At 38.3% G+C, this 15,452-nt stretch overlaps 1 protein-coding gene across 2 annotated transcripts in view; it reads left to right on the top strand.

The window, feature by feature from the left end:
- The window catches only part of RANBP17 (RAN binding protein 17), a 330,708-nt gene that overhangs the window by 262,240 nt on the left and 53,016 nt on the right, over positions 1–15,452 (top strand). For both annotated transcript variants that reach the window (XM_042992442.1, XM_042992448.1), the window contains 3 exons: positions 1,425–1,513; positions 9,273–9,380; positions 11,814–11,896. In XM_042992442.1, coding sequence (XP_042848376.1) covers positions 1,425–1,513; positions 9,273–9,380; positions 11,814–11,896 — 280 coding nt within the window. The remainder of the gene's footprint in view (positions 1–1,424; positions 1,514–9,272; positions 9,381–11,813; positions 11,897–15,452) is intronic.

Genomic DNA, 15,452 nt, shown 5'->3' with positions numbered 1-15,452 from the left:
AGGGAAAAGAATGAGTCATTTAAAGAAGCAGAAACAAATACAGGGTTTACCGATTCAGAAAATTCAGATTACCATCATTCTATAAACTGTTAGACAGTTAGAAACTAAATATTTTATGAACAACTTCCAGTTATATGGAGTCACCTTTTGGGTACAGGGGTCGGGAGACGATCAGAAATTACAGATACGTCTGACAGATAAACTCTTCTTTGCTACTTTGAGGTGTTATTTAGCCATTAAGATGAGGCTTAGGATTCACTTCCCAGTGCTTGATGATAATTTAAATGCCTTCCTATTACAAGATTTTTGCTTATTACCAAAGTGTGAGGAAAACAAAAATCAGGTAAAAGGGAAAGTTCAGAGCCCATTTCCTGGCAGAATATTTCTACTGAAACAGTACCTTCAGAAATCACAGTTGCATATCTCAATTATCCCACCCCCTTGTTTTGCAATTATGTTTATTTGTGCTCTTTGTTCTGACATTCTAGCATCTGTTCGTGGGTTTTCTTTTTCTCTTCCCAAGCATCATCCTAAGGACAGCTTAATTAAGAGTCCAGAGTACAAGTCAGATCTCTTTTATTTAAGAGTCAAGGTGTTTTGTTTTTTTTTCTCCTGTCTCTGAAACTATATATTTATGGAACATACAGTACATGTCAGGCTCGTGTTAGACATTTTTTATGTAAGTTTATTAAATTGATTCCTCACAATGCCCCTGTGAAAGAGGCAATATTAGCCCCTTTTATAGATGAGAAAGCTGAGACTGGTAAATTGCCTTGCCTGAAGTCTTACAGTAAAGCAGCAGAGCTGGGATTCAGATTCAAGTCTTCTGATAACCAATACAGATCTCTTTCCTTACATCTTTTCCTTGCTTGGGGAGCGCGAGTGCCATTCTCGGTATGTCATGGGAGCAATAGGTCACCTGGACAGTTTTACTTTGTCCTAAGTTACTAGAGATATTCTTTAGGGATCTTTAAATAAATGCCAGTGTGCTTCCAGGATAGACTCCAGATTGCATAGTGGGACTGATTCATGCAAGCCGATGTGGTTAAGATTTGCCATTATTAAATAATGTCTAGACCCTGTGCATTTCTATTCTGTGGAATTATCAATCCTCATCTCTTGGTTTGTTTGTTTTTTTTCTAATTTGGCATGATTTGGAAACAAAGTATATTAAGAATCTAAATGTTCCTAAACTACTGGAATTATGACTTAGCTCAATTTATAAGAAGCAGAGTAGAGTTGGTCAGCAGATTTGATGGTCTGTTTGTTTAAAAGGGTCTACGGTTTTCTATAGAAAGGGATCTGAGCGAGACATTTTAGCTAATGAATCAAAATCAGATATGTGGTCATTATTGCCTGATTATTACTCCATCTGCTCTGTGCTAACGTGAAAATCAATTACTGTGTCTCTTTCCCACTGACAGCGTATGTTGATCGGGCTGGCAAGAGATCTTCGAGGGATTGCCTTTGCACTGAACACAAAGACCAGCTACACCATGCTGTTTGACTGGATGTATCCTTATTACACTGTGACAATACCAGCTCTGTGCACAGAGGGATGCCAGGCCCCTCGCTTTCGTTTAATAGTATGGCACAGTAGGGAAGAGGAAACAAAGCTAAATGAACTAATGTGTAATCAGCTAAAAATTACAGCACAGTGGCAGCAGTGCAGATAACTGAGCACAGCATTTGGAGACCCAGCTCAGAGAGGTCACTTTTTGGTGCCATTAAATATTGACAACTTAAAAATCACGTTCCCAAATGATTGTTTATGTAGGGATTGCAGGGATAATCAGGCTAACGTCTTTAACTCAGGATCAATGAATCTTACCATTTGGCATTTTCGAGGAGATTTGAATTTCTGTTCCATCTCAATTAGCAGGGCTGAGCAGGCTACTGTGCCTCTTTGAGGCTCAATTCATCATGCTACAGCTTTTCACCATCATGAAAATATTAATGGAGATGAAAAAGGGGGAAGTAAATGGTCAGGAGTTTTCATTTAGTATAAATTCTGAATTTACCTTTGCCAAGGCTTAGTACGGATAGCAACATAAATAAACAAAGAAACAAACATCCCTGGCAGAATTGCCTCATCATGTAAGAGTGAGACAAACGTGGACTCTGGTATCAGAGTAGGATTGAAATCCAGCTCTCCACCTTGGCAAGTTATTTCTCTTCTCTGAGTCGTGGTTTTCTCATCTAAAAAAAGAGACATCCAGTATCAGGGCTCACTGGGACCATTAAAATAGGTAACACACTTTGTGTAATGTCTGGAACATATTTGGGAGTCCTAAGTGGTTGCTATTAATATTGTTTTAGTAGTATTGTATGTATCCTCTTTGATCCTAACAGGAAGTGACAATTTATAAAGTCATGTAAGTGTAATATGTTTTCATGCCTTTATACATAAAACTATCAGAGCACTTAAGAAAAATTCTGTAGCCTTAAAGCAATTGTATGTTTTAAGTTACGCTGTTTCTCAGTTGCTCTTTTCAAACCCTCCTTATCCAAGTTGCAAAAGAAACTTCTTTTTTTTTTTATTTATTATTTGAGAGAGAGAAAGGATCCCAAGCAGGCTCTGCATTATGAGTATGGAGCCTGACATAGGACTCGATCCCATGACCGCAAGTTCATGACCTGAGCCCAGATCGAGTCGGACACTTAACTGAGCCACCCAGTCACCCACACTACAAAAGAAACTTCTTGAAAGCAATCTTTCACCACGGATCCCCAGTTAGGCCAAAAATATAGCTAACAGGGGATCTGGGCATGGTTTAGGGAGAACTCTATGCATTAAAAAAAAAAACTTTTCTAACATTAATTGAATACCGACTTACATTTTTAGTTACTATTAAAACCTACTTCATCAGATATATGTGTTCATAGAAAGGTTAGAGGTAAGTGTTTTCCATGTCATTGAAGAACCATGTATGTCTTTATATCAGCATACCAAGTACATGTACAGAGGCTGTAGGTGTTAACACAGCAAGTCCTACAGTTGTTTTAACTGTGAAGAATAAACTGAGATTGCATATTACTTTTTTATTTATCTAAAAACAAACAGAAGCTTCTAACGTGAAAACTTTCATTTATTTGAAAAAAATCGTAGAAGCCTAGTTTTGGCACTCTGGAATGGATGGTGATCTTGACAGCAAGCTGCAACTCTAGGATGTCCATCAGTTAACGTTTCCTGTGTCCCTCCTTAGCGGTCCCAACCAAGAGTCAAGTCCAGAACCTCTCCCCTCAGTGTCAAAGAATATAAATATCTGCCATAATCGATACCGCCTAAAATTCATAGAACATATTTAAGTCTTTGGTTAAGTCTGTTTTCCATGTATTTCCTCACTAAGCTCCTTCTTTTTGGCACCTGTCTGAAGTGAAACTTTTGTCCAGCAGATGGCAGACAATAGCAAATGGAAGGCCTTGGGACTTCATGTTTTGTTTTGAACTGGAAACTATTGTCTCCTCCATGTGACCATAGATGTTGATGTTATTAGGGTCAGTGGCAGAGGGCGAAGTGTCAGTTATGCAGGGAGCTGTGTTAGATTGCCAAACAGGATGGCTTGGTACCGGCTTTGCTTATAATAATTGAGTTTCAGTAGCAAATCAGCTTCCTTGGGAAAAGGCCAAAGGCTTTTCATAATTGTATTGACAACAAAATGAATATGATAAATGGTGTTCATTCAGTTGAGACAAGATTTATAGTTTTCCTTTGGGCAAGGGATGAAGAGCAAATATTTATAATAATAGTAAAATTTGTTTAAAAGTTACATTATTTGATCATTCAAAAAGCTTTATTAAAATATTTTGAAATACTTTAAGCAGTTTCAGGTGATAAAGTACAGATTCTTTTCAAAGTATTCTAGTAATGTAAAAATGAATAAGGATATGATAAAAAAAAACATGGATATGAAAGTCATTTATTCTTCCTGAAATATTGATATGTCAAACCGTCAGTGATGATTCCTACATTACTGCCAGGGAAAGTTTATTTTTGCCTTTTATCCACATAAATGTGTGTTCTTTAATTTGTTATACAGTCCTTAGCATGCAGAAGAAATGTCCTACAAGAGCACATGTCATCTTAAAGTCAAAATGCATTTTATTTATGGTGATTATTTGATAAAGTGCTATTTTAGTGGTTAGGTCTTTAATTCAAAAACATTTCTGTAAACACTGACTACATTAACTGCTACACGAACTGCATTGCTTATCACTGTCCTTCCAAAACTAAATTGCCTGAAACTACATAGCAAACATGTTGATAAATTGTTCTACTCCTGGAGAATTGAAGAATCCCTAATACACTTCTTTGCCCATATAGTGAGAACACAATATAAAAGCACCTTACCTTGTAGCGCATTTAGTCACCTTGTTTAGAGTCTTCCCAGATCATGCTTAGACTGAAGTATCAAAAATCCAGGCAGCAATTGGGGGCAGGAAAAAAAGGAATGCGTATGATGCTATTTCCTTCTGCTCAGTCCTTTCACTTGTCATAATCTGATCTCTGAATCCACTGTTTTTCAGTCAGGTAATTGAAATACTGAATATGCATCAACACATTATACAAAGACAAGTCAAGACCATATGCAGATGTGTAGAAGAGCACAGACTTGAAAGCAAAACAGTCTCAGATTCCAGTCCTGGTTTCGCCACTTAACCCGAGGCTCAAAAAACAAACACAAAAACCTGTGGGCTCTTGGATAAGTTACTTAATGTATCAGAATCACAGTTTTCTCTTCCACAAAACAGAGCTAATCATACCTGTCTCATAGGTATAGCATAAGAAATGAGTGAATGGACGTATATAACGGCCTAATCCAATGTCTGGCACAAAGTGGATACTCCACTAACTGTTGTTAGTTCTTTTCTCTAATATGAAATGAGACAAAGGAATCCCATTTGCTCACTTATTCAGCAAATTTGGCTAAGGACTGTGCTAGGTTTCATGAGGGATGTAGATTACTTAGACTCAAATCTTACCCCAAAATGAGCTTCTAATTAAATAGAACCTGTTAGATATCTACAAAAATGACTGTAATAAAATATAGAAGGTGATAAGTGCCATAACAACAGATACAAATAGAGTGATTGCATTTAGCTGGGGAATCAGGAAGGTTTCTGTGAAAGTACAGATATTTCTCTGGATCTTACCAAATGCATAGGATTAGAGTATTGGAACTCTGAAATAAGAGGTTTTCGGTTGGCCTAAGCACAGGTTTTGGAAGCGGGTAGTGGAGAAGATGTTTTGTTGTAGATACCACTTATTTTGTGCTTGGAAATGCAGGTTGTCTGGGACCCTTGAATATCAGGCTAAGGAATTTAGACCCTATCCCATAGATAGCATGGAGCAGTTGTTGTGACTGCCTAACCAAATCAGAATTGTACCTCAAGAAGAAAGTAATTGGCATTATGTTGGACAGACTGAAATAGGGAAGAAAGTAAACCTGAAAAAAAATCACTGTTTGGCAAGCACACAGTGCTGTGTGCTAGGCCTGAGGAATGAGTAAAAGGGTTGCTTCTCACAAGAACAAATAAAATGGATCACTCTTTAGAAGGTCACCATCTCGTAGATATGACATACAACTAATGAACAGTCAATGGGTTGTCACAAAGATGGCATGCAAAAGACCATATGAACATGTAAGAGGAAGAGATTGGCATTTTGGGCAAAAAAAAAAAAAAAAAAAAAAAGTTGGCTTCCCAAGGAAGTGAAAGTTGGGCGAGGTGTTGAAAAATAGACATTTGCTAGACAGGAGAGAAAGACTTCCAACAGCATTTGCTTTTGTGAAAAAAAGTACACCTGTTTCACATTCATGGAGTACCTTTAAAATAATCTCTGAACTGGCCGGCTGTTTCTGTTCTGGAACCACATCCTCATACCCCTATCTCTGAACGGTTTTAACAAAAACTCTTCTGTTGCCTTCTAGGATGTTACTGTGCTTTCCCTACTGTGAGATCCCAGAGGGAAAGAATTATGTGTTTTCCCATTTCTGTTTCCTTGGGGTCCAGTCATACTGACTGCTGGTTGGGTGGATGGATGGGTGGTCATCGTCAAGAAGGAAACCTCATGCTTTTCATTTTTTTATATTTGGCATCTGATAAGGCTATGTCATATTATTAACACTTCTGATCTTCCATTCATCTGATGTAGACATTGGGAATTCATCGAGAAGGTTGGGTGAAAGCGGTTAGGTCTGTGCCTCTTCTACCTAAGGGCTCCCTCCCACTGTCTTCCTTCTTTCCATAAATAGGCAGTCTTCACAGGCCACTAGAAAATTAAACTCATAGAGTGGGTTCTGTTTCTCACCCTGTAATCTGAGTCTGGCACTCTCACTCTGAAGCCCTTTTAACCTCTCAGCTTGGTAGACCTCTACTCTGCTTTCCAGTAATCACTCATTTTCTCTGTGGCAGTCACCTCTGTCAGAAGCATATTAGAATTGGCACTACTCTCATTCCACACAGAAAAGGGAGCATCCCCTCATGTCCCGCGGCTTTCTCCCGTAGCGAATGCAGTGTGCTCTGAAAAATATGATGGTTCTAATGCCTTTAGAATGCCTTGCAAAGGAGCTTGTGTGTGCGTCTGATCCTCTTTGATTCTGAGATTTGGGTCTTGTCAGTTTCCTGGCTAGCCTTCCAGATGCTTTCCCACTAAAGATCACTGAGTCTGGGCTCAGGAGGTCTCTTGGTGGAATATTTTCTCACCTGTGCTTCTCTGTCATTGCTTTTGGTACTCAGAGAATCTCTGTTATGTGTCAGCCATGCAGACTTGAGAATGAATTCCCTAAGAATAAAAGTCTTGTCTTACTTATCTCTGGATCCCCGGCCCCTAGCACAGTAAATACCACATAGTGTCTATGATCTATCAAAAATAGCAGATTTTCTGCTACATAGAAAAAACAGTAAGTTATCTGACAATAGCCAAAACAGAGTTAATAATTAAGTTCATTGATTTCAGTTTTTTCATTTTTATCCAACTGAAACCTTATATATACACACACACTTAACTTCTTATCTCCCTTCTCCGCTTCATTTCCCTTTGTAGTACTCTCTAACATATTATGTATGTCTTTTATTTATTTTCTGTCTTTTCTTATTAGAATATAAAGTCCATGAGGACAGGAATTTTTTAATGTTTGGCTCACTGGTGGCTCCAGAGAGTCTAAAACAATGAATAGACAGTTACAGAATAGGACTTCAGTAAATACTTCTCAGGTAAATTCTTCATGTGTGTGTGTGTGTGTGTGTGTGTGTGTGTGTGTGTGCGCGCGCGTGTACACACACACACACACACACACACACACACACACACACACAAATGCAAAGCCTTAACAAAGGGAGACAAAAGTATTGCTTTGTGAAATTTTAGGGAGCTTGTGGTTCTTAAAGAATTGGAAGGCTTATTTTCGTTGAAAGTTACGTGAATTATTTCCTGAAGCTTCAAAGTGAAATGCACAGTTAAAAAGGAAGAAGTAGGTAGTTCTAATCAAATATGCTCTACCTGATTTTTAGGTTGACAGGTTGACAGCAACAAATATTTATCGAAATCTGCTTTGTGCCAGGTCCATGCATACAAGTGCCTAGGACCTGCCCTCAAAAAGTATTTAATAGGAGAGATCGAGTAGTTAGAAGGCACTGGCACACAGTACCACAGCTAGACAAAGGAAACACACCTAACCAAGTCTTGGGGGACGGGAAGGCCAGGGAGGCTTCTGGGACTAGTTGGCATCTATATTGAAATCTGAAGGACAGATAGCAATTGCAGGGGCACGATAGGGAAGCACAGTCTTTGCCCTTTAGAAACTCACTAATGGGGCAGGCAGATAACAAAAGCAATCAATCTTAATATAAGTTTGTTGTAAGAGATACGGGGTCAGAGTGCTCATTGAACATAGATGAGGAAGAGATGGATTCCTTTTGACAAAACAGAGAAAGTTTCACCATCCCAGGGGAAGCGCAACTTGAACTAGGTGTTGAAAGACAGGAATGAGTTAGGCAGAAGAAGCCACGTGTAGAGGAATGGAGACAAGAGAGTTGGCAACCATGGATTTGCAGGGAATTGAGAGTGGCTGAACAGTGGATGGGGCAGGAATACTGAAAGAGGAGTCTGAAGGTCCACAGGGACCATATCTTAAAGGGCCTTGTATGCCATCCTAAAGAATTTGAAATGTATTCTAAAGAGCAAGGAAGAAAATTGTGGTCTTTTCCACCATGGAGATCTCTACCCATACACACAGGAAAGGAACACCGCTAAGTAATTCAGTTCTTTCAGCACTTTCAAATCTGAAACAAAAAGACAAGTATACTGGAAAACATCAGAAAGAGAGAAACTTAGAAAATAGGAAAAGAAGAAATGAAGGAGTAGAATAACAAGGTGTTTTGTGTGTGTGTGTGTGTGTGTGTGTGTGTGTGTGTGCGCTGCAGCTTAAGCTTCAATTTTATATTTATGTGTCCATTTAGCAAGGAGGAGGCCCCAGTTAAGGGTTAAAGGACCAGTGGAGGTGAGTCAGAGTTTTCTAGGTTCTGGTGGTCTCAACGGTAAGTCAGCCGTTGACTTACCAGAGGCATACACTTCTTACTATTGAGGAAGATGTTTGAGAATTTCTCCTTGGGTATACATAGGACTATCTTTTAGCTGACCCTGAGTAGATTAAAAGTTACCCAAAGCTTTTCTTCAAGCTAACATCTGCAGTATTCCTTGGAGCTACGGTGGGACCAAGCAGAGCAAATCAGCAGCTTAAAAAAATGAAAAGAGATAATTTCTAAGCTGGAAGATAGGTAGATAGATAGATAGATAGATAGATAGATAGATAGATAGATAGATAGGGATTATTATTACTATTTCCCTCTCCTATGTATTTTTAAATTTTCACAAGAAATGACACTTTTTCTTAAGTTGTTTGATGCCCAAGAAACTGATATTAATAATTCAACTATGTTTTTATCCTCATTAAATTTATTTCCTTTCCTACAGTATGCAGCACATTTCTTTAAATGTGTTACTTATATGATACTTTAAAAGTGTCTTTTGTTTATAGAGTATACCAAGAACAAAAGAATATAATGTACGGGATATGTTACAAATCAGAGCACATCATTTTACAATCCCTAGCAAACATACAGCTGTGCAGGTTAGGGAGCAATTTATAAAATTTCCATTGTTTATTAAACATAGAAGAAATGTGGATTCTCCTTTTGCTTTTGAGGTGCCGCTAATTTTCAGGAACAATATTTCTTTTGACCCTTAAGTTCTTTAACAGGCTTTATAAAAGGTACCCAACGTATCTTCCCATTCTTCAGAGGACTATCGAACGGTGGTATGGAGAGCCAGCATGCACAACTCCCATTCTGAAACTTATGGCAGAACTGATGCAAAACAGGTAAGTGCAATGGGGGAGAAAAAAATCTGCTATCTGGCAGCAGTCTCTAGAGGTCAGATTTTCCTGTTTGGTATGTGTATAGTCAAGGCTTAGCAAGAACTCAGGACCCAGAATTTTTAAGATAACTGGTGAAAGCAGTAGAATTAGAGACATAAGGATGAGACCTTTTGGAAAAAGAATATAGTATATTTAGGTGTATAAGGGGACTATGGGAACTGGAAAAAAATTGGAAGGTGCCGCCACCATTATTTAAAATATTCAAAGGCAAATGGAGGAAGGGCTCCTGTTTTAACTATTTCACTGCTTAACTGCAATTCCATGTAATTTGAGAGCAGGGAAGTTTAGAGGTCTCTGAGTTGAGATGGTTCCTTCTTCAAGAAGAGAACTGAGTCCCAGAGCAGTTCATGGACACATAGTTTGTCTCAGGAGCCCCAGGGATTGTCCCTGCTTTGACTCCTAAGTTATCCTTTTCCTCTTTGCCAAGATGCATGTATGTGGATGATTCATGCATTCAAAATTTTCATTTAAATAGCAACTACAGTAAACAGGGGTGTATAGATCTTTTCAAATTAGTGTTTTCATTTGGGGGTGGAGGGGAAGTACCCAGTAGTGGAACTACTGGGTCATATGGTAGTTCCATTTTTAAGTTTTTAAGGACCCTCCATACTGCTTTCTACGGTGGCTGCACCGATTTGCATTCCCACCAACAGTGTGTTGGGGCTCCTTTTTCTCCACATTCATTAAAAAAATTTTAAGAGTGAAAAATAAACAGCAACTACAACTTCTTCTTAAAGATTGCCCAGTTGACCTTATAATTTGCACAGACCAGCAGAGATTGAAATACTCTGCGTGTAAATATTAACAAAGATGTAGCTAGAGGAGAAAAGCTGCAAGAAGGTAATTGGTTTTACCTCTTTAAAATATGTCATTGTGAATATGGCTTAGTACCAAATTACCTGTCACTTAGCCATCGTGTTTCCTCAGTTCCTCTTGTAAACTATGTGTTGGAAGGGAGATATCCATACAGGGAAGGAGGATGGACTGTAGCTGTAATTTTATCTCTGGTGCTAGGTTTTTCACAGTAATAATTTAAAATTTATTAAATAAGAAGTGGAAAAAGACCTAGCAAATGAAGAAATGTGAGTATTATTCTTTTAAAAGCCGTTTTTTAAAACCATTCTCCTATGTACCTTAGATACTATAAGAAGGGTGGCTGTTTGTGTTTGATTAAATTATGGTTTTTCAACCAGATAATTGATATTATATATTACTGATATAGCATTTAATACTAAGGGGGAAAGTTACTGCATTGTATATTGTAGAGTATTTTACGCCTGCCATAAGCAAATGATTCGTATCTATCTAACACAGTTGTCCTTAGGAGTACCTAGTGAAAATCTGTAATCTCAGAAAATATGTTATCTTGTGTGTATTTCTCTAGAATCTAATGTGAAGTATGTATGTACATTTCTCTTTAGTCAATAATTGTATGCCAACAATCAAAAGTTCACAATCTTTCTAGTAAGTTAGAACTGCACCTTATTCTGAAGCATTCTAAAAAAGCATGAAGACGCAACAATTCATCATTCCTGGCAAAAGGACTTTAGCAAGTGTCTTTGCTTTTTTGGTATTGCTTTGCTATGACCTATCTGCATATTTTTGGCTAGTCCTTTAAAAAGCATGCCATTATTTCTTGAAAGCACAGAGACAAGGCATATCAGAGCCAACTGAAACCAAACTGATGTTGAAAAGCAAGTATTATGTCAGGATGGCATATGTCAATCCTTTATCCTGTTCCTACTGTTCCCCTACCTGTCAGAAACCAGGGAAGCAGAATCATTCTTATTTAGAACTCCTAGGACTTGTTTCTCTTTATTTGAGCCATGTGCAATGGAAACTCTAGTCTGAATGTAATTTCATGTATTTGAAATATGCTTGAAGTATCAGATGATTAATTATACATATGAGCAGTATTAAAAAATACCTAGATCTCCTATCTGTCACTTTAGAATTTGTTTTAAAAATGTTTACCGGGCACGACAGGAGATCGCAAACGTAAACCTCTATACAGGTATTTATATAAACTTACAGATACACACCCTGGGGTATTTTATTAGTATCTATCAGCCACTTTGCATGAAAAGAGAAGAGAGTAAGAAGTCTACGATTTGGGATGTCAGGATATTTTTTTGACAGATACAACTGAAATCTTTGAATCAGTGAATGAAATTAACTCTTCCTAACTGTCCTAGTATCTTTATTGTGAGAAATCAGCATACATATTTTATCGACACCTGTTTAATGGAGTGGCATTTTTTAAAAGGGATCATTATACTGCTGCTACTTCTAATAAATGAAAAAGCTAGGCACTTTAAATCTACATTTGGTTTCTTTATCTACACGTATAGTCTGGTTTTTTGCTGTATTTCTTAGATCCCAGCGTTTGAATTTTGATGTATCATCTCCTAATGGAATTCTTCTCTTCAGAGAAGCTAGTAAAATGATTTGCACTTATGGTGAGTATCTTTTTCCATATTTGTCTCTGCAATATAACTTTATCTCTTTGGGGGAAAGAAAGATGTTAGTTATTTTGTTCTTTTGAACCTTCCTATCTGTATGAATTTGTGAAGTAGGTAATAGTGCAGAAAGCCAGGTAGCTATCAAATTGGCATCGGGAGAAGTAAGTAAGCAGCGTGCCTTTGACTACAAATCATGCCTGACCAACTTGATGAATTTCTTTTGGATAAAATTGCAGTGTCAGTAGGCAAAGGGAATACAACTAGATAGAATATTGAAAAGTTGTAGCGTATTCAAAATTGCGAAAAGTTACATCAGGGAATTTGCTATCATGGATCAAGGAATGCTTAGACCAATATGTCACCAGCACTGAATTTTGGAAAAATATCCTGCTAAAGGGCAGTAAACATTTTATTACAGGGAACTTTTGGGCATTGCACTCTTAGAATCAGAGTTCTATGGTAAAGATAGTCCTATTCGATTATTGTCACAAAATTTGTTTCGCAGTTAGAATCGAGCCTTAGAACTACCATAAACCCTAATACTTGCCAATTCTGACAGCTTCACCAATGAAATTCTCAACTCACTGAGACCTTTATGTATCCTGGGGATGGGGGTAGGATGGGTAAGAATCCTGTTCCAGTTTGCCGTGCACTGGCTGGCCTCTGCACAGTACTCTTCTTGAGAGATGGTTTCCTGTGTCCTCTTATTCTCTGTTTTCTTTTTTGCCTGTCGGTTCTTGCTTTTCCAAATCAGTAGCCAACTCTGAGTACAGTCAGTCTCAAAAATTGCCCGTGATTATCATATTTCTTTTTGAGAACCTTCCAACAGACTTTACAAAATTTTGCAAAGCCTCTTTAAGACCGTGTGTATTTGTGCATATCTGTAGGAACCACTGGAAATGTATTACTTCTTTAAAAGTAAAAGCCTATTTAAAAACAAACAAAAAAAAAAAGGAGAAAAACAATTGTTTAAATTGTTTTCACTTTCAAAACCCATTCTGGGACAGGAAGCTGTGTGCCTTGTAGGCCTCTGTTAAAAATGCATAGTTTTAATTGTGCGTTTGATTTTTAGAGTTTCAGATTCTAAGTGTGTGAAAATTACAGGAAGCACCTATTTGAGTCCGTAAACTTGCACTCTCCTATGTTCATCTGTACCAACAACTACATTGTCACCATTTTTGATCTGTTGAAAGTAGACACATTAGAATCATACAAAGTAGAAATGTTTTGCCTCTTAAAGGTAAAAATGAACCCCTTTTCAAATATTCTCAATGCAGTTTGCTTTACTTCCAGTGTATATCTAGTTCCTTCCATTGTCTTAGCATACAAAAATAACATGTCTAGACCATTTTCTAAAATGGTATCTTAGAGAAAGCATAGTTTTTGGAGATTAAAAGATCTGAGTACCAATCGTAGTACCAGCCCTTATCAACTCCATGACCCTCAGCCAAGACACTGTGTTTCTTTGTGCCTAGTTTTCTCACACACAAAATTAGGAATAATGACTCCCTACTGACCTACTTAGAATTCGAGATGGTTAGGTGAGCTACTCCAGGTAAAGGGCTTGGCACTGAGTGTGACATGGAATAGACATTTAACCAACATGTGTCTCCTTGATCCAGAGCCATTCTCTTATACTCATAGAACCAGCCTTCTTTGGACAGGGGTTCACTGACCACATCACGTTTTTGTTCAGCTCCTGCTTGGACCACGCTGTCCTGCTTCCTTCTGCCTGTAATAAGTGCTTAGCTTCCATTTACTCACTTTATTTTTTTAAATTTTTTTAATGTTTACTTATTTTTGAGAGAGAGCCAGAGCATGAGCAGGGGAGGGGCAGAGAGAGAGGGATACAGAGAATCCAAAGCAGATTCCAGGCTCCGAGCTGTCAGCACAGAGCCCAACGTGGGGCTCGAACTCACAAACCACAAGATCATGACCTGAGCCAAAGTCGGACACTCAACTGACTGAGCTACCCAGGCACCCCCGATTTCCTCACTTTTTAAAAGAAAATAATATTTCTCATATGAAACAATGTATGTATATGTAAGAATTTCTTAGTAGTTGATAGAGCTTTAACTCTATGCATGTTAGATTTCTGTTACCAATCACAGTTGTATTTTCCTTCTGCTTTTTCTCACTCCAGTTTCTTTCACTGTGTGTAATTTTTCCTTTGGGACTTACTCACTATTGCGGTAGGACCGATCAGAGCAGTGATTTCTCTGCCAGTGTTACTGGACCCCTAGAGCAGAATGTATGGCCAGCCAAGTGACACCAAAAAGAATCTCAGAACAATGCCAAATCTGTAGGCTTCAAAAGCTACCTAGTCCTCTGTAGTTGTTTGACATAAGCAAAGAAAGGCATTGTAACAAAAGCTGAGGAAGTTAACTAAGTGAGGATCACATTGGAGGAAGAAGAAGAGGAGGAGACAGAGGTAGAGACAGGAAGGGAAGGAAGACAAACAAGATGAAGAAAAAAGAAGAAAAGGAGTAAAGAGGGAAAAAAACCCTTCAAAGCATTCTTGAGAAGGAAAGCTAGTAAGCTTTCTTACTCTAAAGAGAAACTAAGGGATTAAAGTAAGGCATTGCACCTTGGCTTGAAATAATAATAAGGTAGCTTTTATTTTTTAATCAGCTATTATGTGCCTATTCCTATACTAGACCATTTATCATACATTAGCCTATCAGATCCTCAAGGTAGTAGTGTTATCGGCCACTCACTACTCATTTGGCCTTGGCTAAGTTGCTTAGCCTTTCTTGCTTCAGTTTCTTGTTAAACAGAGAAAAGAACACCTACTTCATAAGGTGGTTATGAGGATTCAGTTCAGTAGTGCATAGAAAGCTCTTAGACCAGTTAGCTTCTGTGATCACTATTATGAAGAAATTGAAGCTCATAGAGATTAAGAAACTTGCCAAATATTGCATAGCTAGCAAGTCGCTGAATTGGAATTTCATTCAAAGTCTATATAACTTCAAACGATAGTCTCTCCATATTCCTTATTGCCACTTGGGAGCTGCCACAGGAAGATTGTCCTTGAATATTTATGATGAAGCACTGTTCTTTAACATACGGTGATTTCTGTCCTAAAACTTAAGGGAAATCAAAGGGTCAGTGGCAAAATGTCCTTCAACTTTGTCAGCAGTGACTTGGACACGTGCACTTTACATAGAATAATAGAAACATGTTTATCACCCTTCCCTGATTCCTGTGCTGTCCCCCCCCCATCAGCCAAACTGATTTGATCTATCTTGACCCTCTGTAATGCCTTGTTACCCCTTCTTTTACCTCTGGAGTCTTTAATATGCTCATGGAGGGTGATCATGTGGTCTGCCATCCAGGAGGTTGGAAGGTGAGGGAAAGAGTGGGAGGGCACAGAAGAGCAGCAGTGTTTATTTTTTTGGTAAGCCAAGCAGAAGGGAAGGGAAGCCCTTGGAAGAAAGAGGCCAGAACATTCTGCGATCCCTTCTGTCCCCATCCCTCGCTGGGTTTCTTCTCTGCTCACCTCTCATGGGCAGTATTTGGGTAGTCAGTGATCGGGGCGGTGTAGAGTGGGGAG

The sequence above is a fragment of the Panthera tigris genome, chromosome A1 (assembly GCF_018350195.1).
Source record: "Panthera tigris isolate Pti1 chromosome A1, P.tigris_Pti1_mat1.1, whole genome shotgun sequence".
NCBI lineage: Eukaryota > Metazoa > Chordata > Mammalia > Carnivora > Felidae > Panthera > Panthera tigris.
This window is presented reverse-complemented; position numbering and strand designations above follow the sequence as displayed.